We start from the raw sequence: 25,230 nt of genomic DNA on the forward strand, positions 1-25,230 counted from the left end.
ATCCAGGAGAGTTCTGAACATGGAGCTTCTAGATAACCTCTTTCTGTGTGGTTGTGGACAGCACTAAATCCTCCTGACAACCAAGTGTGACAATGGAGTACGGTCAATCAGGGAAGTTCACTGGAGCCTTGAGTCCAGAATTTGGGGAGCACTCCACTATGTAGGGATGACTGACTATCCATGTGGCTGATCCGTCTCCAGGCCCTCCAGAGTTGAGCTGATACCACAAGACCCAAAGCCCCCACCCTATGCTGCATTGTTGGTGTGGGTCAAAGCCCTAACCCTAAATCATACAGTTATTATCTGGCTAGCTCACTTGTTTGGTCCAGGCAAACAAGTGTTTCCATCAGGTATGAGAGTCCAAGGGCATATGGATCTACTCCCAGAAATGAAGGCCAGACCTGTCTTTGGGCAAGGTCATGCTGTATACACCTGACTTTCTTCTTATTGGCTTGTGCTCTCAAGAGCCTGGCAGGAGCCTGGGCCTCTCCGTCAGAAGCAGCAGCCTGGACCATCACCGCTCCTCAGGCTTGCCTGGCACTACACCTGCCACCAATTGTACTTCAAGCAATTCTAAATATCACAGTGATGACAGAGGCACTGAGGACCTGGGAACACAAACAACCACTTTGATGCCTGCACTGGATTTTCCTCTAATAAAACACTTAAATACTTGTGCTGATTGTGACAGGCATTAATGATCACTTCACCGCTGTTGTCTGTTCTTCACATCTCAGCAAAAATCCCTCCTGCGGTAAGGAATCGGTAAAAATCCCTCCTGCGGTAAGGTGTGTCCTCTCGGAGATTCTCATCAAAAACTTGCTTTTCTTCAGTTTTCTAATTCCTGAAATATCAGATACTCTAAAAGCAGAAATTCTCCCTTTTCCAAAATTACTTCAGCTGTTGACACCTCTCTCCCCTACTTTGTGGTGAGCTGTTCTAGAACAGGGGCTCTGTTCAAGAGTTCTGTCCCCTGGCACCCTGCCTGGCACATAATTAGTGCTCAATTAACATTTGAGACCTAAATCAACACATGTTAAAAGCAGTATTAATAAACCATACTTTTAGGGACACTTGGGTGGTTCAGCAGTTGAGCATCTATCTTCAGCTAAGGGTGTGATCCCGGGACCCTGGGATCAAGTCCCCCATTGGCTCCCTGTGGGGAGCCTGCTTCTCTCTCTGCCTCTGTCTCTGACTCTCACTGTGTCTCTCATGAATAAATAAATAAAATCTTAAAAAAAAAAAAACCATACTTTTAATTCTGAAATGCAAAAAATTAGCAGCCTACACATAATCATTTGGGGAGTAATAAGATAAAAGTAATATCTATATATTTTTTTAATGTATGCATCAAATATAACCGGAGGGATATACAAATGATAACTATGTCTGCAGGTGGGGAGCAGAACCGGGTAGCAGCAGGGTAGGGCTGAAAAGAACACTTCCAATTCTACACCTTCTTATACTCTTGATTTTTGAACCATGGGAATATGTTATAGATTCCAAACAATTTAATCAAAAAAATTCTGGCAACAGGGCAATGATTTGTAAATTCTTTATTTTGGCTAATATTGGCTGCCTTCATTACACCACAGATTTATTATAGCTGAAAGGAATTATTCACTAGATATTCTGGGTTGTTACAAAACACCAAAAATTAGGAAGATACTGCTTTTAGACAGGGATAAGAAGCGGAGGAGAAAAAGCTCAAGGGAGAATACAAAGTCCCGCCCATTCTGGTTATCAGGAAATGAATAACTACATCAGATCTAACTTAAATGCAAGCCTCTCTGAAAAGGCTTTCAGAAAAAAGTTGCGTAACAATTATTCACCGGACAAAACAAAAGGTCAATGTTTCTAGAAAAGATCTTGACATGAAAGACCCAACTGAGGAACAGTTATACATAGCACCATGACAGAGCTGGGATCAGAGCAGCCTGGCATCAATTAAGATGCTACTGTGGAACTGCAATCTCTAGGGGCTAGCTCTCACTCACAGATGTATGTGATGTTTATGGCATAAAGATATTGTAGACGGTTCTCACGTAGATGTCATCCGGAGGAGGCTTCTTCTTGCTGCCAGGTTCAAGGAATTTCTTAATTGTAGGGATATTACTTATTTTCACTGTAAACTCCTACAAAACGAAAACACAACAGTTCAAGGTTGACAGCAAAGGTAATGATAACTATGAAAATACGATTGTGTAAAATGGCCCAAGAAGTATGTTATAGGAACCCGACCAGAAATGTCATCCAGCATCTGTTTGGGATCTGATCTCTTGGTGTAACCATTTACCATCTCTGTCCACAATGGCTGGGACCTAAACCAGGCTTTATATACACAAATATCACAGTTCAGATGAAGATGTGAAATTCTCCGGAGACAGAAAAATAAAAAATGCTTAGATTAGAATTATGATGCTTCCTTAAAGAGGAAAAAGGAAAGAAAAATTAGTACCTTAAGCATACTGATCTACTCAGAGAAAATACATGAGTTATTTAAATAAAATTATTTTAAAAGGCCATCATAAGACCTTTTAAAAATTCAGCTTCCTTGAACTTTTTTTTTTCTCCTTGAACTTTTTTTACTCCTATTACCAAATGAATCCTCTTTCAGGCCAGGTGTGGGAGATGGCCAGTTATATCTTTTGTGGCCTAGGGCTCAGACACTAGATATCAGATATTTATGTAAATCATATTTAATGGAAACCATATTTTCCATTCACAGAGTCAAATCTTACCAATTCTCAGTAATTGAGAAGAAAATTCTATTTTGATCTAGTAAAAATTTTAAAACGTATGAAAAAGTGTATATCCATCAAATATAATTATTCTAACAAAAGTTTTCAAAGAGGTCATTTATTCAAAAAGCTACTATTTATTAAATGTCTATAGTACAAAGCACAGCCTTAAGCATGCACACAGACATATAAACATACATGCATATATCACTAATATTAACAAAATATAATAATTATGTCACTTAAAGCTATGTAAATGACAATTTTCTTTTTTTCACTTACTCAAACTCTTTGTATCATCTAATTTCAAGTACTATACCAATATTTAGAAGCTTCTTCTATAGGATTTACCATTTTAAGATTTACCTAAGCTTCATATTTGTCATGTATAATAAAACTGTTACACTTCTGACTTTTTTATTATCCTTTAATCAATGCAGGAATGACCTTTTAGATTCTAAAGCCCTTTAATATCAATGCCCTATCTCATCCCGGATTAAAATTATATTTAGGTGAAGCCATTATGGAAAACAATATGGAAGCTCCTCATAAAATTAAAAATAGGGGACGCCTGGGTGGCTCAGTGGTTGAGCGGCTGCCTTTGGCTCAGGATGTGATCCTGGAGTTCTGGGATCAAGTCCCATGTCGGGGTCCCACATGGAGCCTGCTTCTCCTCCCTCTACCGATGTCTCTGCCTCTCTGTCTCTCATGAATAAATAAAAATTAAAAATAGAAATACCATATAATCCAGGAATTCCACTACTGGATATTTACCCAAAGAAAATGAAAATATTAAGAAAAAAAAATGAAAATACTAATTCGAAAAGATACATGCATCCCTATGTTTATTATGGTAATTACAACAGCCAAACTATGAAAGCAATGAGTATCAATCCAATGAGTATCAATCAATCTTTGAATGGATAAGAAGATATGGTGTATATATATATATACAGTGGAACATTACTTGGCCATATAAAACAATGAAATTTTGCCATTTGTGAAACATGGATGCACCTCAAGGGTATTATAAGCTCGGTGAAATACATCACAGAAAGACAAGTATCACATGACTTTACTTATACGTGGAATCTAAAAACCACAACAAACAGAAACAGATGCATAAATACAGAAAACTGATGGCTGCCGGGCAGAGTGGGAGGTACAGGCTTCTAGTTATGGAATGAGTAAGTTCATTGAAATGAAAGGCATAGCACAGGGAACACAGTCAATGACGCTGTAACAGAGTTGTATGGGGACAAATGATAGCTATACTTGTGAGCACAGCATATGTGGAGCTGTTGGGTCACTGTGTTGAAACTGGCACAGCATTGTGTCGTGTATCAACTGTGCTTCAAGGGGAAAAAAGGAACCGGACCCGTGTTTAAAATATACATATTGGGCAGCCCGGGTGGCTCAGCGGTTTAGCGCCGCCTTTGGCCCAGGATGTGATCCTAGAGACTGGGATTGAGTCCCATGTTGGGCTCCCTGCGTGGAGCCTGCTTCTCCCTCTGCCTGTGTCTCTGCCTCTCTCTCTCTCTCTCTCTCTCTCTCTCTTTCTGTGCCTCTCATGAATAAATAAATAAAATATAAAAAATAATAATAAATAGCCCCCCTCCCCAAAAGACAACAAAACATACATATTTACATAGCTACGCCTGGGGTGTAAAAGCAAATTGTCTGCATCATGGAAAACACCAACAGGTCCTTGGGTTATTTCAGGGACCTATTGGTATTGAAGTCAAATTTCAGAATATTTGCTTCTTTGTCTGCAAGAGGAAATAAACAGGTAGCTAAACAATATAATGCCTATTGCCTTAAGATTTCAGTTCTTATTTCTGGGTACATGTCTTTAAATAGTGGTGGTTGTCCTCATTAGTGCATCAAAATGTATTTACTAGACTTGGAAAAAAATCTAAAAGAAAGCATATGTACCTGGAGACTTCACAGATCTGTTTCTCTTGGCTTTGGATAACTTAGTCAGAGATGTGCCCATGTGGGGACTGGCAACCTTTTCCTACCAAGGACCAGTTAGTAAGTATTTTAGGTTACGTAGGCCCTATGGTCTCTATCAGAACTACTCAATTCTAGTGTGGTAGCACAAAAGCAGGTAGACAATGCATACATGAATGAGCATGGCTTTGTGAATTCGAACTTCCTATGATTTCATGTGTCATGAAATACTATTCTTTTGATACTTTTCAGCCACCTAAAACTGTAAAATGCATTCTTAGCTCAAGAGCTGTACGCAAACAGGTAGCAGGCCCGATCTGACCCAGGAGACTAGTTTGCCAACTCCCCATATACAGGAAAGCCCATCAGATCTCAAGATAAAAAGCTGGTTCTAGATAGAACTGAGGCTCCCACTAAGTAGTCCATCTTGGCTGCTGGCTTCTTTACTCTTAGTCTCTATTTACTCCTATCTATACTGAAGGTGCTGGATGAGATTGGTTGTTTGAAGCCCCTTTTTGCTTTGAAGTTCTATGATCAATATTAGCAGAATAATGAGGAATAAGCAGAACCACACCCAAGTCTCTCCTTGGAATTTCTGGGAAGGAGAATGGTGGCAACTCTTAGGGCGCCATGTATTAGCTTCCCAAACTCAGGATGGCATGTTTCCAATTTGAGAGCAAGTTTGTTATTTCTGAGACTGAGAGCCATATCCTGACGATGAGATTGGTTTTGGTGCTGATCTCAAGCCCTATCCGGCATGAATGGACAAGGAACACTTCATCCCTGTGATTACCACTAAAGCAAGTACTCACTGGCAAACTCCTTAGGTACATGATCTTTCAGCTCTAAAGACTGGGGACCACAAAAGCCATTTCAAGCCTGTATCTTCACTTAATTTCACGAACTAGAATCGTGAAAAGTACACACACCTCTAGTCAACCATTAACAGATATTGAAGGAAGGCCTAAGAGTCCTGGGCCAGTGTTCCAAAACATGGTTTTATTTACCTGGAGGTGAGGAAAGGCAGACAGGATATTGGGGATTTTCTCTTCTAGAGCCAAAATGGTTTGAAGTAGAATAATGTCCGCAAGGCTCAGCTGGTTACCAACGAGAAACCTTTGCCCATGATCCCTTAAAACCTACAGGATACAAATGTTTTACATTGCTTACAATACTTTACATGGAGAAACTGATGACACTATTGAATCAGTGCAGTATCTGAGTATTTTATAAATAATATCAACTAAGAGATTCCCTATATCAGAGAGAGAAAATGTACAAAGGGTACAGAAATTGAAGTACCATAAAATATGTGCTTTGTATCAGAATGAAACACTCTAAGGGGAAGAAAATATTAATTCTAAATTTAGCATCCAGTGCTTTAAAAGGATATAGCCATTCCATAAATGTATCTACAGAAATGAATTAAGGGTGACAAATTCAGGAGGCTGGGGGATGTGACTTAAGAAAGCAACATGTCCCTTTAAGGAGTCTAATCCTACTCACCAGCTCTGTGCTTCTACAAACATCAGGACTTGTAGTCATTAACTAGACATGACTATTAAAGAAATAGGATTCCTGGGACAACTAGATGGTTCAGTTGGTTAAGAATCTGCCTTCGGTTCAGGTCATGGTCCCAGGGTCCTGGATTTGAGCCCCACATGGGGCCCTCTGCTCAGCAGGGAGTCTGCTTCTCCCTCCCCCTCTGCTGTTCCCCTTGCTTATACTCTGTCAAATAAAACCTTAACAAGAAAAAAAAGGTAGACTTCCTTTCATATCTTCCAAGACAGAAGAAATGAAAGCGTAAGAGCTCATTTTGACTCCCATTTTGAGAGTAACACGTAGGTTCGGAGATTCACAGGGATAGGTGATGATAGGGGAGAGGCAAGGAACAGCAGTAGAAAGGGGGTGGTTCTCCTTTGCAGCAAACTCTTGGATGCCCACGAGTGTGAGTTTCTGTGAGGTGGGAGTGTCTGGGTCTGGGTCTGTGGGTGTGTGTGTGTGTGTGTGTGATGTCTGACAGGGGCTCTTCATACAATTCCTGGAGCCAGGGTGGGAGAGCACAATGAATCCAGAATTGCAGTCAGGGGCCAGAGCTCCAATCCTGGCTCCCCTCTTTAGGCGTGTCACTCAGTCTGTCTGGGATTCCATTCCATTACGTGTAAAAAGGGTAACAGTTCATGAGTTGGGAGGAGCCCTGACCTAGTCCAGGCCACAGGAACAGAGGAGCCAGCGTGACCCTTTACTAAGGCACCTGTTCCCCCCTCGCCACACCCACATTTCTACATTATCATATTTCACATTCACCAAGTGCCTCTGGGCAAGAGACCATGAAACCAAGCAACAGAAAAACCCAGAAAATACCTCTCCTTTTTAAATCTAATTCCACGAAGATGGCCAGAGGACATTTGCCAATTTCCTATTTTTACACTCTTTTTTTTTTTAATTGAAACATTTAAAACCGTTCCCCTCGGTTGAGAAAAAGAGTTTGAAGCTCAGAAGAGCAGATGCAAAAAAAAAAAAAAAAAGAAGAGCAGATGCACAATAAAAAGTAGAAAACAACAAAACAGAAAATAAAAAGAGCAAAGGGAAGAGAAATAAAACGGTCTTCTATTACATCAAAACTATTCGGTAGGATGTCTGATACACAATGGCCATTCCACAAATGTTCGTGGGAGAAAGAAGCAAGGAATTAGGTAGTTTCTGCTTTTCTGTATCTTACACAGGGCCGGATGGTGAATGTAAGGAACAATAATGCACACATGTGGTGAACTCATATTTCTTCTGAATAACATGGCCCAAGCTGCGTCTGAGGGGCTTCAAGAAGACATCCTGGCTTTGTGCTGACAGCTACCATCAGCTCTCAGGAATCCAGCACGGTTAGTTCAATGGCCCTCCATGTTACACTGTCCTGAGCAGGAAGTGGCATTAGTTGCTGCTCCCTTGTAGACTGGTTATGCTTTGCTCATGGGCTTCTCTGCCACCTACCTTTTCAAACACAGGAAAGTATCTAATTATAGCCTTCTGGGCCATGTTAACCACTTCCTTTTGTTGATCATCTGGTTTTAGAAAAGGATGCATGATAATCAGTTCCAGCAGATCTAGCGTCCCCTCCACGTACATGTCAATCCTTAAAACAAGAAAAAGTTGTCTCAGTTTCCCCTTCTTTGAACACATCGGCTTCCACAGCTAAGAATTCACAGTGCTTTTCACTTAAGTACCCAGAAGCAATTATCTATACCTGTCTCCCAAGAGCAAAGATGCAAAACCAGTGCTAGTTGTAATTTAGAAAAATCTGTCACAAATCAGAAACCAGAAGAATCAAATCATGACTTCCCCCTCTCCCAGGCCCCTAATCCTCTCCCCTCACCCCAGCACCCACGCTCGGTGTGGGTGGAATTTCACATTCATAAAAACAGTGGGTATCATTTATGGAATGCTTAGTGTGTACCAGGCATGGTGTTAAACATCCTACACCTGTCACTTCATTGACTCTGATGATAATATCAGGTATGTGCTATCTACATATTGTATGGGACACTCATCGGCACTGTGAAACTCAGCACTTTACTCAGTATCATGCATCTTAGGCGGTACAAGGACCAGGCTCAGTGTTCAAAAATATAATCAAAATTATAATCAAGGCACAGTATCCCTGGTCTTGAATGGAACAGCAGCTTCCTGTTCTTCATAATTAGTGATAATACATTTGTGAGAAAGGTAAAAAGCAGTCTCAAAATATTTAAAGATGTTGAAACCTGCAACAATCATGCCCCAGATAGAGGACCCAGTATCTGAACTCAATTCTTCTCTATTGTTTTACTCAGACTTTTCTATACTGATTTTTTCAACTGGTTTTTGTTCGTTGTTTACACTAATGATACAAGGCAGGAAGGAGACGGGGCATAATATAGAGGCTGCCAATCAGCTAAACTATCAGTAAGTGACACAGGAGATCACTCGAGAGGGGCCACAGTACAGGGTTCTCTCCTTGAGGTCCCTGCCAAAGAGGTGGTGTTTATCCGCTATGTAGTGGAGGATGCTTCGGGTCTGCACCAACTTCATTCCATCAATTTCAACCATGGGCACTTGTTGGAACAGCAGGTGGTTACCTGAGAATGGAAGGGCCGGAGTTAGAACTGATCTCTTCCCTGTCCCCAAGAACCCCTCCAAATGCCCTACCAAATGAAAAGGGACAGTGGGGTCAGAGCCTTGGGGACAGTGTGAAGCTCCCTGATGACAGATAAACTCAACTTCACTCAGGGAAGCAGATTTAACCATCACAAGAGCTTGAAAACTAGCACTGTTCCAAACCTTTTTTCATTTTCACCCCACAGAAAATACCTACCCACATGACAAAGGGTGGGGGAGAGTGCAGTGAAGATAGTTCTGCAGAGCTTCATTGGCCAACATCGTAGCTAGTGAAACCTAAATTTAAATTAATCAAAGTTTTGAAAAATTTAGAATTCTATTCTTTAAGCATGCTAGACACATGGCAAGTGCTCAGGAGACACACATGACTAGCGGCTACTGCTTCAGACTGAGAACAGAGCATTTCCACCATTGTGGGATGTTCTCCTGATTGCACTGCTTTAGAAAATTCATAAAAAAAAAAAAAAATTCATTAAACCTAAGTCACCAACCAACACTCTTGTGTACACACTGGCTCCTCCACAGCCACAGACCACGTACTACCAAGTTTGCAGCCACTGATCTAAAAAGCGACCCATTGCTTTCTTCAACAAACCTGTACTAAGGTTTGTTCTTTATACTTGCAGAGACGCAGATAGAAGATACAGCCCAGGCCTCAAGGGGCTCAAGGACTGGGGGGCACGTGAGGGTCTGGGGGAGATGAGGACTCAATACTTGTCTAGGGAGGTCAAGCCAGTGTCACACATGAAGGCTGACATTGCAGCTGCTTCCTGTTTAGGGAGCCTTCAACTGGGCCTAAAGACCCCGTGATGGTGGGGAGGGAGGCTACCTGCAGAGTCACGGGGTATTCCTTATGGAGCCCAGGCACAGAGAGAGTGGGGCTGACCAGGAGTTAAGGGGACACCTTTCATGGACTTCATTTGTTTGGTATTTGCCACAGAAAGGCGGCCCAGTGTACATGGGGACTTCCGTCTGTACACCTCAAGCAGACACCGATGCCTCAGACAATTTGGAGGGAGTGGGGTGGGGAAGAAAAGAGGAGGGAAGGGATGAAAGAGGGGAAGGAGAGGTGAGAGGCGGGCAGGCGGAAGAGAAAGGAATGGAGAAGACTGTCCACCTGGTGGTTTACTCCCATCTACTCTCAGCGAATTCAACTAAAAGTGACTTCCTGGCTATTTCAGTTATTTCTCCCCCTTGGTTTTAGGATACTGTTCTGAAGTCAGTGTCAGCGTCTTTGCCCTTCCACATAAATATCTGTTCTTAAACAAAATCACTATTAGGGCGCCGGGGTGGCTCAGTTGGTTGAGCATCTGACTCTTGATTTTGGCTCAGGTCGTGATCTCGGGGTCATGGGGTCATGAGGTCAAGCCCTGAGGTCGAGCCCCAAGTCAGGTTCCGGGCTCAGTGTGGAGTCTGCTTGAGGATCCTCTCTCATCCTTTCCCTTTGCTCCTCCCCCAGCTCATGCTCTCTCTCTTTTTCTCTTTCTCTCTCCGTCTAAAAATAAACAAACCTGAAAAGAAAAACAGTATTACCAAGAGTTGTTTCATTTCTATACTCACCATCCTGCAACTTCTGCAACTGTTCTTTAGTTTCTAAGAATTCTTCATCAAACTAAATTAAAAAAAAAAAAAAGATACCCCCCCCCCCCCAAAGGCATATGTCATTACAGGATCAGAACTGAAAATATCAAGTTAAACTGTCTCAGAAACAGAGAGAAAGAGCACACTTAGCACCCACATCTCGGTTTCCTAGTATCACTGCCTACTAAAAGAAACTAGGGCTCCTGGGAGAAAAGGTTGGTGCTGGTATATTAGAAAGCAAAGAACACAGGAGACACACAAGGCCAATGCGATATGGCAATGGCAAAGGCAAAGGCAGGCAGGACCCCATTTGAGGGGGAGTCCCTAGCCAAATCTGGGACAATTCAAGCATTAGAAGAGTAATGTCACAAAGGGATCATCACACACACCAATAAAAAAAAGCCCCTGTCCTTAAGCTATGATACTCAAAAAGGCAGAAGGAAAAGCTCTTTTATTATTAAAGAGTTAATGATAACATTAGAATGTTGCCAATTTGTAATCTACAACTGATTCTGATAAGGATCAAAACGGATGCTGAAATCACGGAGTTGTAGGGCGCAGAAGACTCAAAACAACCTCAAAGTATCAGCCCACAAGTTAATTATGACAAAGGTAACACGTATCTTGGTGGTGGAAAGATCCGGAGATCGCACCATCTATCTAAGTGATTAAACTTAGCACCCCATTGGGAGACACTGAGACTTCATGTGCTTCCTGCTGTGACACAATGAGATGGGCCCAGTAGCACTGTAAAAATACTGCCAAAGACATTAACCCAGGGCTAACTGCAAGGTGAAAATCAGGCATATCCAGGATGCGGGGCACCCTGCAACAAAAATGGCTGGGACTGTCTCAAATATACGGAAAAACTTGTTTTGTTTGTTTGTGTTTAAGCTTCTTCTGCGGGATGCCTGGGTGGCTCAGTGGTTGAGCGTCTGCTTTCGGTTCAGGTTGTGATCCTGGTATCTGGGATAAGTCCCGCATCGGGCTCCCTGCAGGGAGCCTGCTTCTCCCTCTGCCTATCTCTGCCCCTCTCTCTGTGTCTCTCATGAATAAATCAATGGAATCTTAAAAAATAATAATAAAATGAAATAAAAAAATAAAAGAGATTTGATTCTATTAGCCAAGTAGACCTCCTCTGATAATTCTTCTTCTTCTTCTTTTTTTTTTTTAAAGATTTTATTTACTTATTCATGAAAGAGAAGAAAAAGGCAGAGACACAGGCAGAGGGAGAAGCAGGCTCCATGCAGGGAGCCTGACGTGGGACTCGATCCCAGGTCTCCAGGATCAGGCCCTGGGCTGAAGGTGGCGCTCAACAGCTGAGCCACCAGGGCTGCCCCTGATGATTCTTCTTTATGAAATTTGATTTCCAAGTTCACGCAAGAGTCAGTTTCTCCTTTACATTTTTCTTTTTAGTTAAGTCAAGGGTATGGAAGGAAAGAAAATGCAGACACTACTATATATGAAAGCAGACTAAAGAGATAAAATAACCAAACACCTGAATCCTGTTAGATTCTGGATGCTGGAAGCAGGGGAGTGGGGAGTGGTACTGCTAAATAGATAATAAGTATATAGACATTTGGGGATTATATGGAACTTTTGAATATGAATCATATATTGATATTGCAATATTAGTATTAATTTTATTAGTTGTGACAGTGATACTGTGGTTGTTAGAACAACTACTTTTTCTTTCTTAGGAGGAAAGTATGGGTTGATGTCTGCAACTTACTTGTATGTGGTTGACAAAAAAAATAAGGCAGAGAGAGGAGAGAAGGAAATGTAGCAAAATGTTAACAATTAGTGAATTTAGTTGAAAGGTGTCCATAATCCTTTTATAATTTTTCTGTAGGCTTAGAAGTTTTCAAATTAAATATGGCAGGGGGGAAGAAATAGTGGAAGCATGTTCCTCTTCTCGTGACATTAAAAAAAATGTGTTTGAATGCACTAAAGTGCTTCATCTCAAGAAGGGAAGACCTCCTCTTACCAAGTCCCCAGATGACTCCCCACCCATGTCTGTCCCCAGGCTGCTCCCCCAAATCATCCCAGGGAGGGGCAGAGCTGACCAGCACAGAATCAGCAATCCTCCTCTCTTCTGGCTCAACTACCTGACTTGGGGTTGAATCAAGATAACAGGATGTAGGTATGGCTTCTACTACTTGCTGGGATCTTCATGGTGTGAGACAGTACTGGCAGGAACTCCGTCTAGTGCCTACAGAGCAGCAGCTCAGGGTAAGAACTTTAGAGCATTTGTCCAAACACCCACATTAGTGCAGGTGGCACTTCTTCTATATTATGGCTCTCAACCTTTTTTAACCATGATCATTTAAAGCAGGAAATAAATAGGAAAGTAAGTGTGTGTGTGTGTGTGTGTGCGTGTGTGTGTGTGTGTGTATGAGAGAGAACTGCTAGGTCCACCGTTCACAGATTCACATTCAGTAGTTGAGAGAGACTAGAAATGTACATTTTTTTAAAGCAAATCTTTCTAAATGGTTCTGATTCTGGCTTTTGACTTCTCAGGAACATTATGCAAAATGTAGGTGATCTCTCAGCAGAGAAACTCTTGAGCTTTACAAAACTTCATCAGTAAGAAGAAACTGGCAAAGGAAATACATATGAGAGGGTCGGAGAGGGAGGGGGAAAAATCACAAGGCAGAGCTTGAAGGGAGCTTGGTGACTGACTCTGTATTGTGCAAGGCTGCAAGTACATCTCGGGTTCTATCTACGTCCCGGGTTCTATCTACGCAGTTACCTTTGCTCCCTAACCAGGGTACTGTTCCCAGTGAGATTCTTTGGAGAACTGCCCTCTTACCACACCATGCTCTTTTCCAACACTCTCAGTTTTAGGGGAATTGCCCAGAAAACCTAAAACAGGAGTTTGGGGCACTTGAGTCCTTTACATGTGTTACTCTCCCTCTTAACAAAGGGGATTGGACTGGGTTTCAGGGAAGATTTTCAGGCAAATAAAGCCCCAAGCAGCAAAGCAGCAACACTCAGCCAGGAAGCAATAGCGATGTCTAAGGACCCAAACCAAATGACTGAGTCTGAGGATGCCGACTCTCTGAATCAGGCAGGCTGCCTTCCAGCAAGTTTTAGTTACTGAGGGACTCAGATGCGCATGCTTTACATGTCAGGCTCAACCTAGCACTGTGATATTGGGCATCATGAACTTTTCCAGTGGGCTGCCAGCCTGTCAACCACAACTGTTTCAGATCTATACGAGCACAAACCTAACTAAAAGTGTGCTTTGGAAAAGAAATGTGGAGGCCCCCTCACCAATGCTACCTTTGGGGGATGGCTCCTGTAAACCATGTGGCCAATCTCTAGTTAAGGACGCCAATCCAGCTCCCTCCACACAGGTTGGAAGGGTGGGCTGGGGACCTGCTGGACCAATTACTCTACCTCCCCTGCCTGCCTTCTGTGACTGGTCTAGGGGAGGTGGGTCATATGATCCATGTTCTTTTTTGTTGAACTTACCTAGGGTTAGTTTCTCTACTGTTGTCACCAAGAATCTTGATTCTTACATAGGGAAGTAGGAGGAATAGGGGAGAATGAAGATTGGAAAGAGAGGATTTGACAAAGGGTTATATTAAATGTATAAGTAAGATATCCATTGCAAACCCATTAAATAAGCCAGAACTGCAAACTCAGAAGCACGCAGGGAAAAAACAGGTGACTTCAATATGCCAACCAGGTTCAGGTCAGGAGACCAAGAATTTTTTCACACTCTTCTTAACACAATTAGAAAATCAATCCTGAGACAACAGGGAATGATGAGGAGTGTAATGAACTGTAAAAGTTCATATATGGTGGTAGCCCTTCCTTGATTTAGCAATTACTGCCCTCTGAAAATGAGGGCCTAGTATTATCAAATCTTCAAATATATCAAAATAAGTCAGAAATCAGAATTTGTATATAAAAATGACATCAACTGATTTAGAAAATTTTAGAACACTGTACAGTGAGTTATAATGATATGCAAAGAAACCAAAACCAAAACCAACCAAGCAAAACACAAAGCCTCAAATCCAACAACTCTCATTTGCCATCTTTAGAGGTTGCTAGGGTAACAAATGAGTATTCTGAAAATTCATAAAGAGACTATATCAAGCATATACCTAACCTTTCCCATATGAACTATACTTCAAGGTAACTAAATAGTTAAGTTAAATTTACTCTTTGTAAGAGAAATACAGTTCACAAATTCAGATACAATGATAGAAAGAAAACAGAAAAATCACCATTTTATAATCCCTAACAATGGTGATGGTAAGTAGCTGCTAAAACCAGTGATTGAGAAGGTAATGGAGGAAACTTTACGTGCGTGGGTCAGGCTGATGTCACCGGAACACCCCGATCAAGCCCAGCACTGCTGAAAAGGAGACACTCAGACATCATGCATCCCTTGATGTCGTATAATAAAAACATATTCAGGACAGAGTCTGACAGGCAAAAAAAAAAAAAAAAAAAAAAAGGTTTAGAGATAGAAAAGAGCCTGGATTTGATCACATCTCTGAGTCCAACTCAGAAGCTAGTAGCTTACAGGAGATACCGGAATAGAAGAATATGTTAAAATGAGGGTAGATCAACCAAATCCAGAATGAAGGAAATTCTACAGGGCAGTTTCTTCCACAAATAAATGCCACTAAAAACAATACAGACACTTGGTATTCAGCTCTTAGCTGCTAAAACCACTTGCTCATAAAAGACACCTGAGCTCCTTGGAGAAATACCAGAATCTAGGGCCAAGAAAAGGAAAATACAAGATGAGCCTGGAGCATCTTTAAGAGTCAAAAGAAAGAGAGAGCTGAAGGTGGGAAAAAAAAAAAAAAAAAAGAAAAAGAAAAGGAAGCATGGAGCCATGTAAACAGGTGTGACGCAGGAGCCAACCTGAAAGAGCCAAAGGCCAAAGTAGGCTAATTTTAGCAAGAAAGCATTCTTGGATTGTTAAACAAACCATACAATAAATATCACATACTTAAATCCATACTGATATAAATAAATGATTAAATAAATGGAGGAGAAAAAAACTCCAAATATCTCTTACATAAGAATTCTAAGTGCAGATGCCTCCCCTCCAGGAGGTGGAGTTTAACTCCCATCCTTTTGAGTGTGGGCTGAACTTAATGACTTGCTTCCAAATAATAAAGGGGAAATAGTCCCTTTACAATGAAGAAACCGGCAGACTCCACCTTACCAAGTGACCAAGGTTAACAGCACCAGCAATAACTCATGTTAATATCACCCCTAATAAAGGGAGAAGAAATGTGTGGGAAATATCAGAAAGGGAGACAGAACATAAAGACTCCTAACTCTGGGAAACTCTAGGGATAGTGGAAGGGGAGGAGGGCGGGGGGTGGGGGTGAATGGGTGACGGGCACTGAGGGGGGCACTTGACGGGATGAGCACTGGGTGTTATTCTGTATGTTGGTAAATTGAACACCAATAAAAAATAAATTTATTATAAAAAAATTAAAAAATAAACTAATGCAATTAAAAAATATATATCACCCCTAATATTATGCAAATGAGAAGGACACTTGACCTCTTTGCTAGTCTTCACCAAAACCCCAAATTCCAGTCCAATTAGAGAAAACATCAAACAAAGCCAAAGTAGGGAGTTCTACAAAAAATCTGATCAGTACTTTTCAAAATTGTCAACCTTATGAAATAAAAGAAAGATGGAGGGACCTAAGGAGGCATAGTGTCCAAGTACAAGGTTGGAGCCAAGAACAGTAAAGGACATTAATGACAAAGGTAATTAAATTTGAAGTCTGCAGTTTAGTTGTGCACCAATGTCAATTTCTTAGTTTCGAAATGATTATGTAAGATGATAGCATTAGGGGAGACCGAGTAGTCTTTATATGCACTGTCTTTATAACTTTGCTAATTATAACTTTATAATTTTAAAATTATCCCCAAATATACAGTTTATTTTTTAAAAATGCAGATGGAACGGTTACAGATTTTTTTTTAAGGTTACAGAGTTTAAAAATACTGAAAGAAACATAACCAAATGCAATGTGTGGGCATGATTTAGATCCAGACTGGAATAAACTTACTATAAAAAGACCTGTTTGAGTCAGTGGGGCTGTTCAGATATTAATAAGGAATTGTTAATTTTGCTGGGTGTGATTGTGGTATTGTGGTTATGTTCTAAAATTCTCATCTTTTAGAAATAAAAACTGAAATACTCATCACAGATGAAAGGACATGATGCTTGGATTTTGCTTTAAAATATTTCCACAAAACAAATGGAGGAGATGGATGAGGCAAGAGCTGCATAAAGCAAATGACTGGAAACTGGGTGAGGGAAATTTATGGCAATGTTTTCTCAACTTCTGTACCAAGTTGACCATTTCCATATATAAGAAGCTAAAAGAACAAAAAGAAAGATATAAACACTACACACATTCAGACAGATAAGAAGGCTGCCAGTTGGAAGCCATTGAAGAGGAAATTTACCTACAAACTGTGCAATTAACAAGTCCTAACTGGCAAATTTCAGGCTCATTCCTTTTCTCCCCCTGAATAAATACTTACTGGTGGCAGATCAGAAAGTAACAGTTAAGGAAAAGTCTAAAGTAAAACAGAATTCCATCAGCCACATTCCATTTATAAAGAAAAAAACTCTTGCAAGGAAGGAATCTTCCGACTCAACCAAGCATGTCTGTTAGGGGGGTTGAGGGCTACAACAGGCCTCCCCGCCATTTAGGTTTCCCTCAAAAGTCTCCAAGTTGTATGGCAAATCTGTGAAGAAACAGCATATAGGGTACCTCGACTCCAGCGGCAGCTAAAACCCATCTTACGGATTCCATCCGGCCTCTTCCATTAGGATAGTGGAGCTTGGGCTTCGCTGCCATGATGGCCTTTCAGGCTTTCTAGAAGGAAAAAAGAAAACAAAACAGAACAAAAAAACCAACCAAATGCGCAGCTCCTCCTACAAGAGCAGCCTTATTTCGTGTCTTCCACCCTGTGCTCGCGGCCTAAATGAATATTCAGGATTTTGGCACAGGAAATCGTTTTTTTTTTTTTTTTTTTTTAATTGTTTTTTTTTTTTTAAGGACTGCGTTTTCCCTCACTCAATAAAAACCTACCACCGTTTCCAAATATTAAAAGAAACAACCACGCTGGTTTTCATTCTGTTCCTATTCAGGATTTCTTATTCTGGGTCTTAGGAAGCTGGGGACATTTGTTGGGTAGAGGTTCGTGCCAGCAGCACGGGCCTTCTTAGATCCGGAAGATCCTATCCTTTGACCTTGAAAATCCTGAAATTTCCAAAATCAGGCCGGCGAGGCGGGGCGAGGCGGGACGTGGAGGGCGGCGGGGCACGAGGCACCCTCTGCAGCCCCGGCAAGAAGGGCTTCCCCGGGCATCCCCGGGCATCCCCGCACGCGGTGCTCGCGGCACCTGCAGGTGGACGGGCCGGGCAGTACTATTGTCTGCAAACCGTGCGTCGGGGGTCCTGCCTGCGGGGTGCCCCCAGGCCACCGACGTGGCCGCCCGAGACCGGGCGCCGCTCAGCCAAGTTCCCGGGGGATCCGAGCTGCTCTTCCACCGAAACCGGAGGCTCCGGACTCCGCGGAGCGGGTTAATAAAAATACGCACCCGGAGCCAAGGAGGACCCCGGCCCCAGCCAGGAGGTCCCTGGGCGGAGGCGCCCAAGGACCGCAGGGAGGGGGGAGGGACACGAGAGGACCAAGGGGCCTGGGAGGGAGGGATGCGCTGGACGGTGGACTTCAGAGGCCGGGGGCCGAGGAGCGGAGGGGAGGAGAAGGGCGGCGAGGAGAGCGGGCGGGTGGGGGCGGCCGCGGGGAGACAGACCTGGCGTCGGCGCGCGGCACCCGGAGCCCTACGAGGCGCTCGGCGAGCGGTCTGCGGCGGGGCGGGGCGGGGCCGGCCGGTCTCCAGAGGGCGCCCCGGTGGGCGAGGCTCCGCCAAGCTTCACCAATAGGGACGGCGGTGTTTAGCATGCCCCACCCATCTGCAAGGCATTCTGGATACTGTGAGAGCAGCCCCAAATCAAGCCAGCTTTGAGCAAAAATTTTAGCTTTACGAGGAATGGAATGGCCTTGGAAGTGTTGACAAGGTCACGGTCTTAGCTAAAAAGTCCCATTCGAGGGCCAGTGTGATTACAACAACTCGACCTATGTGTAAAGGAAAATGCTATCTGAGGCATATATAGCGCCTGCGCGGCGCTGGTCTCTCGGATGTGAGGGCGATCTGGCTGCGACATCTGTCACCCCATTGATCGCCAGGGTTGATTCGGCTGATCTGGCTGGCTAGGCGGGTGTCCCCTTCCTCCCTCACCGCTCCATGTGCGTCCCTCCCGAAGCTGCGCGCTCGGTCGAAGAGGACGACCATCCCCGATAGAGGAGGACCGTTCTTCGGTCAAGGGTATACGAGTAGCTGCGCTCCCCTGCTAGAACCTCCAAACAAGCTCTCAAGGTCCATTTGTAGGAGAACGTAGGGTAGTCAAGCTTCCAAGACTCCAGACACATCCAAATGAGGCGCTGCACGTGGCAGTCTGCCTTTCTTTTGACACCTTGATCTTTTAAGATTTTTTTTTTTTTTTGAATTTTGAAAACCCAATGCATGACACACAATTTTGAAGGTTGTTAAAAGGCAAAAGTACCTAAATACTTTTCTAATGTATACTATTAAACAGAACACCCCAGAATAAACAGGACCCATATATTATTAGAACTTGTCTCATTTTGTCTATAGATCATATACATTTTCCCCCTTTTCTCTCTTGATCATCTTGAGCTTTCCCTTCGTTTCTTTTCCTTTCCCCCCCCCCCCTTCGTTTCATACGCTTTAAAGACAACCACTCTAAGTCACAGGCTAAATAGAGATGGGAAAAAGGGGGCCATTGGGGTAGAAGTGTCAGCGGAGCTAAAAAAGTAAAATAAGTTTAAACTTCAAAAAGTAAAAAACAAAAATAAAAAATAAAACTTCATAAAGTATAGTAAAGCTATCTTATAGAGCAGAATGCAGAATTCACATGGATCTCAAAGTGTAATGTATACGCCTTCAGGAGGACTTAAAAACTATTTCTTGCTTTTAGAAGTAGCTTCTGCTATTTCTCAAACTATAGATGTTGATATTATGTCCTCCCTGAGGGGCTCCTGAGAGTATCTGCCTTGAGAAGCCTTGGTGCTGAACAACTGCAGCAAATAACACAAAGTTTAATTTCAGTAGATTTCTGTGGCAAGAGTGTGGAGAATGAATTGGGATAGTGGGAAGGAGAGAGAGACCTATTAAATATCCGTGTGCATTAAAGTAGCACCATGAATTTGAAGATAATGGTTAAGAAAAGGTGAGATATGAAGGAGGTGGAAGGTAACAGATTTTCTGATCATGTCACAGGGAGTAAGGGGAAGGAAGAGGAAAAAGTCTAGAATGATGCATCTTACCCCCCCCCCCACCACACACACACATTTCCTTTACCGCCCTCCTTGTCTATTTTTCATGACACTTACTATCATCTAATATATCATGTATTTTATTTATGTATTTTGTAATCTGTAGATTTAATAGAACATAAATTCCATGAGATTAGCGATTTTCATATTTTAAAAAAATATGCTTTTGTATATCCTGCTCTTAGAATAATGCTTAGCCCAGAGTAGGTATTCAGAGAATATGTGTTGGAAAAATGATTAAATGAATGAACAATGGTTGGTTGGTTTCTGTTCCCTAAAGGGTGGAGAAGGACAAGGTTTGAGGAAAATAATGAGTTGATTTGTTTTTCATTCCTACAAGCCATTAAACTGGAAATGTCTACTAGACAGTAGAATAAGCCAGTGAGGACTCAGAAAACAGGACTGAGCTGAATCCAAGTGGCAGCAAAAGGATGAGTTTATCTAGAGAAAGTATGTAAAGTAAGAGAAGCAAGTTAAGAACCGCTGGGCACCACAAGAGTCAGAGACGTCACTAACAGTACATGTTCAATTTCACCTTTCTAATTCTGACTTAACACAGACATTGTTTAGTTTACTGTGGGTAAGAAGTCATATTTTCCCATCTGCTGAAGGTTATTGTTCTTTATTCATTTTTTCTAACCCATCTTTTTTGCAAGAATTCACTTTACTCAAACTAGATAGGACAAGTATTATTCAACTTTGATAGGACAAGTATTATTCAACTTTGTTGATAAACCAAACATTTATCACCATTCCCTTATTTCTAAGGAGTTGAACCATATCAAATTGCTGATATTTTGTTGTATTTTTCTAACCTACAAAAATGGCAACTTCGTAAGTCAAACCTAATAAAATAGGGGTAATATAATTTCTAGCAGTCTTGTTTACCTGAATGAGAAGCTAAAGCAGTATCATAAAACTCTATGTTTACACAGGCTTGTGGAGAAATAAAAAGGGCTGTTATAATAATTCTGCCATTTTATGACAGGTGCCTTTAGGTCATTTTATTCCTGAAAGGTTTTTATGTCAACACTCCAGAGAGAGGGAAGCAATTGGCTTACATTCAGCCTTAGCTATAAATGACTGGTGTCAGAGACCATATTCTAACAGCAAAGTGGTTTGTCAATTTTGTACATCTTTTCAAAGAACCAAATCCTAGTTTGGTTAATCTTTTCTATTGTTTTTCTGTTCTTTATTTCATTTATTTCTACTCTTTATTATTTCCTTTCTCCTGCTAACTGTGGGCTCAGTTTGCTCTTCTTTTTCTAGTTCCTGATGGCAGAGAGTGAGGTTGTTCATTTGGAATCTTCCTTGTCTCTTAATATAGGTGTTAATTGCTATGAACTCTCCTCTTAGAAGGGAGTTTTACTGCGTCCTACAGGTTCTAGTATGCTGTGTTTCCATTTTCATTTGTCTCAAGAAACTATTATTTCTCCTTTAATTTCTTCTTTGATCCATTAGTTGTTCAGGAGAGCGCTGTTCAATTTCCATGTGTTCCTGAATTTTCCAGTTTTCCTCTTGTTGTTGATGTCTAGTTTCACGCCATTGTGGTATGAGAAGATACTTGGGATGATTTCAGTCTTCTTAAATTTGCTAAGGCTCATTCGGAGGCCTGACATGTGGCCTATCCTAGAAGATGCTCCATGTACACTTGAGAAGAATGTGTATTCTTGGACAGAAGGTTCTATATATGACTATTATGTCTCTTTGGTCTATAGTATTGTTCAAATCCACTGTTTCCTTATTGATTTTCTGTCTGGACGATCTACACATTGTTGAAAGTGGCCTATTATTAAAGTACCCAACTATTATTGTATTACTGCTAATTTCTTATTTTAAAACTCTGTTACTTTTTGCCTTATATATTTAGGTGCTCTGATGTGCATAAATATTTACATTTGTCGTATCTTCTTGTTGTATTGACCCCCTTTATCATTACATAATGACCTCCTTTCTTTTTTTATCATTTTTAGTTCAAAGTCCATTCTGACTGATACATGTAGCTATTTTGTCATTATTGTTGTTGTTACCATTCACCTGGAATGTCTTTTCCCATCCTTTTACTCTCAGTCTATGTGTGTCTTTAAGGCTAAAGTAGGTCTATTGCAGGCAGCATATTATTAGATCTTGTCTTTTTGTTTTTGTTTTACCCATTTAGTCATTCTCTGTCTCTTAACTGGAGAATTTTACCCCTCTTTGTTAAAGCAGCTATTGAGAAGTTAACGACTTACTATTGTCATTTTGTCCATTGTTTTCAAGTTGTTTTATCACCCCATTGTTCCTTGTTTTTTATCCTGCTCTCTGTTTTTGTGCTTTGATGTCTTTGGTATCGCATGTTTTGACTTCTTTATTGTATTCTTTTGTGGAATGACATGATGGCAGGATTTTCCCTTATGGTTACCATGAGGATTACATAAACTGATAAATTATACATCTTAAACTGATAACCAATAGAATTCCTTTTTTTTTTAGGCAGTAGAATCCTTAAACTTTACACTTGTACTTTTACATTTCTTCCCCCTCACATTTTAGGTTATCATTGTTACAATTCACATATTCTTTTAATGTTGTGCTACTAATAACAGATTGTTGTAGTTATGGTTATTTTGACTACATCTGTTTTTAGTTTTTAACTTTTAAGCTAGAGATTTAAGTGAATTATGCATCACTATGATTATATTGCAGAATCTAACTATGACTATACGTTTATCATTATCAGTGAGATTTACACTATCTTTTCATGTTTTTTTTTCTTTTCATGCTTTTATGATGTTAATTAGTGTTCTTTTACTTTCACTGGAAGAAATCCTCTGAGGGTTCTTTTGTAAGGCAAGTCTGGTAGTAATGAATCCCTCAGCTTTAGATTGTTCAGAAAAGTCTTTATCCCTCCTTCATTTCCAAAGAACAGCTTTGACAGGTACAGAATTTTGGGCTGACAGTTATTTTCTTTCAATATTTCAGATACAACATCTCATTCTCTTCTGGCTCAAAAAATTTCTTTTTAAAAAAATATTTATTCATGAGAGACACAGAGAGAGAGAGAGAAAGAGAGAAGGAGAAAGACAGAGAAAGAGAGAGGCAGAGACACAGGCAGAGGGAGAAGCAGGCTCCCTGCAGGGGGCCCGACGGTGGGGACTCGATCCCAGATTTCCAGGATCAGGCCCTGGGCCGAAGGTGGCGCTAAACCGCTTGAGGCACCCAGGCTGCCCTGGCTCAAAAAATTTCTATTGAAAAATTCATCAGTGCTCTTATGGGCGGTTCCCTCATATGTGACTTCTCTCTTTTTTCTTGCTGCCCTTAAAATTCTTTCTTTGACTTTTGACAATTTAATTATAATAAAATATAGTATAATTTAATTATAATGTAATAATATGTCTCAGTGTAGCCCTATTTGGATTCAGCCTATTGGGGTCTTCTGGGCCTCATGGATCTGGATGTCCATTTCTCTCCCCGGGTTTGGGAAGTTTCCAGCCATTGTTGCTTTAATATACTTTCTGTATATACCTTTCTCTTCCTCTTCTCTTTCTGGAATTCTTATGAATTTTGTTTCATATTGTGTCCCAGAATTCATTGTGTCCCACCAAAAATTCCCATAGGCTTTCTTCACTCTTTTTCATTCTTTTTTCTTTTTGCTCCTCTGATAGGGTAATTTCCAGTGTCTCATTCTCCAGGTCACTGATTCTTCGGCATGGTCAAATCTCCTCTTGAAACTCCTTATTGAATTCTTCAGTTCAGTTATTGTATTTTTCAACTTTGGAATCTCTAAGGTTTGGTGGAGTTTTGGGTGGGTTTGTTTTGTTTTTGTTTTTTGATGGTTGCTATTTCCTTGTTAAACTCATTTTTTCATGCATTGTTTTCTTAATTTCATTTAGTTGTCTGTTTTCTTGCTGTTCACTCAGCTTTCTAAAGAGGATTATTCTGAATTCTTCATCTGACGGTTCATAGATTTCCAATTTCTTTAGGTAAGTTATTGAAGTTTATTATTTTCCTTTGGTGGTATATTTACTTGATTTTGTGATCCTTGATTCCTTACATTGGTACCTGTGTTTTTGAATAATGGGGCTCCTTTTTCAGACTTTACAGATTTACTTTGGGAGAGACAGTTCTTCACTAGTCAACTCAATTTGGGTTTCTGGGTGTGTCTGCTATAATAATGTCTCTGAATAGAAGAGGCCTACTATTATGGTCTATTTTTGGGTGAGGCAACTGTTCAAGCTCTGAGAATGGGGGTGGGGGAGTATGCTACTGGATGAGAACAGTTGGATGGGACTGCTGACTTGGTTCCCTATCCAAGTGAGGCTCTAGGAGAGGCCCCACAGTGCCTGAATTCTCTGGTGAGTCTTGCTAGATGGTCAGGACTGGGGACTATATTCAGTAATAGATGGGGCTATGAATTAACTTCCTTGTCTTAGCAGGGTAGCAGGACAGAACCCAAGTCTTATATAGCTCATTGTTTGGGGACCCACATCAGGACAGAGTGTGCACTGAATTTTGTCTTCAGGTGGGGCCATTGGTTTTGCCCTGCAGATGAAGAAAGCTATGGGCTGTGCTCTGTTCAAGTGTCACTGTATATGGGGCTGTTGAATGGGCTATACAGCTTCCCATGTGCTCTGGTTAGGTTCTGTGGCTGGACACATTGAAGTCTGTATTCAGTGATGAGCAGGGCTATGAATCAGATTTGCTGCTTGGATGCAACAGGAGAAGCAGTAAAGTTGGTAAAGCTCTTCATTTATTTTCTTAATTAAGAAAGAAATTAAGCCTACCCTTACCCCAGTTCCCTGACTGATCAGGGCCACTGGCTTTGCTCCCCAAACTGTAGGCTCTGACTGATTCTAGGCTTGGGTACTGCTGGGCTACATGGCTTTTAGGTGTTTTTGCCAGCCCTTCTAATCATATGGCGCCAAAAGACACTCTCTACGGCAATAGGGCCATATCTCAGCTTCCTTGCTTGGTGGGAAGGGAATGGGTGCTCCTGGCTACTCCCAATTTCCCAAACGGGCTCTTAGATTGGGAGGAGCCAGAAGCTACCCTCAGCTGTGGCTGTGAATCACTCCCCCTGCCTATGTATAGGATGGGAACACTCTGCACCCCATACCGGCTTTGCACTGTGGGGGATCTCCTCCGCTCAGTCACCTCTTAGCTTAAGTGCTGCTGGGACACAGCTTCCAGGACTTGTCGCCAGCCCTTCTGGTCAGATGAGGCTGAGAGACATTCCACAGCAGGTGAGGCTGCTGGCTGGGATTACTACTTGGGAACTGCAAGTATGAATTCAGTCAGCTGAGATCTGCGTGCTGCTTGTTGCAAGGCCTCATCCCTGTCACAGTCAGATTCCCCCGCACTCCCCCTGGTGAGAGATCAGGACCCTAACTTACAAC

At 41.6% G+C, this 25,230-nt stretch overlaps 1 protein-coding gene across 11 annotated transcripts; it reads right to left on the bottom strand.

Moving 5' to 3' along the window:
* Positions 1-1,539: 1,539 nt before the first annotated feature.
* On the bottom strand, positions 1,540-18,363 carry LOC112914069 (glutathione S-transferase A4). Of its 11 annotated transcripts, none has more exons than XM_072733954.1 (8): positions 18,252-18,319; positions 17,204-17,308; positions 10,407-10,458; positions 9,043-9,122; positions 8,674-8,806; positions 7,683-7,824; positions 5,702-5,833; positions 1,540-2,135 (listed from the first exon to the last, which is right to left on the bottom strand). In XM_072733954.1, the coding sequence occupies exons 4-8, from the start codon at positions 9,095-9,097 to the stop codon at positions 2,013-2,015; spliced, it is 585 nt and encodes a 194-aa protein (XP_072590055.1). In that variant the 5' UTR covers positions 9,098-9,122; positions 10,407-10,458; positions 17,204-17,308; positions 18,252-18,319; the 3' UTR covers positions 1,540-2,012. The 11 variants fall into 11 exon arrangements, with proteins under 11 accessions (XP_072590055.1, XP_072590049.1, XP_025846846.2 ...); XM_072733948.1 differs by having other exon boundaries at positions 17,525-18,259; XM_025991061.2 differs by lacking the exon at positions 9,043-9,122 and having other exon boundaries at positions 18,252-18,363.
* Between the last annotated feature and the right edge of the window lie 6,867 nt (positions 18,364-25,230).

Source organism: Vulpes vulpes, chromosome 1, assembly GCF_048418805.1.
Source record: "Vulpes vulpes isolate BD-2025 chromosome 1, VulVul3, whole genome shotgun sequence".
Classification (NCBI taxonomy): domain Eukaryota; kingdom Metazoa; phylum Chordata; class Mammalia; order Carnivora; family Canidae; genus Vulpes; species Vulpes vulpes.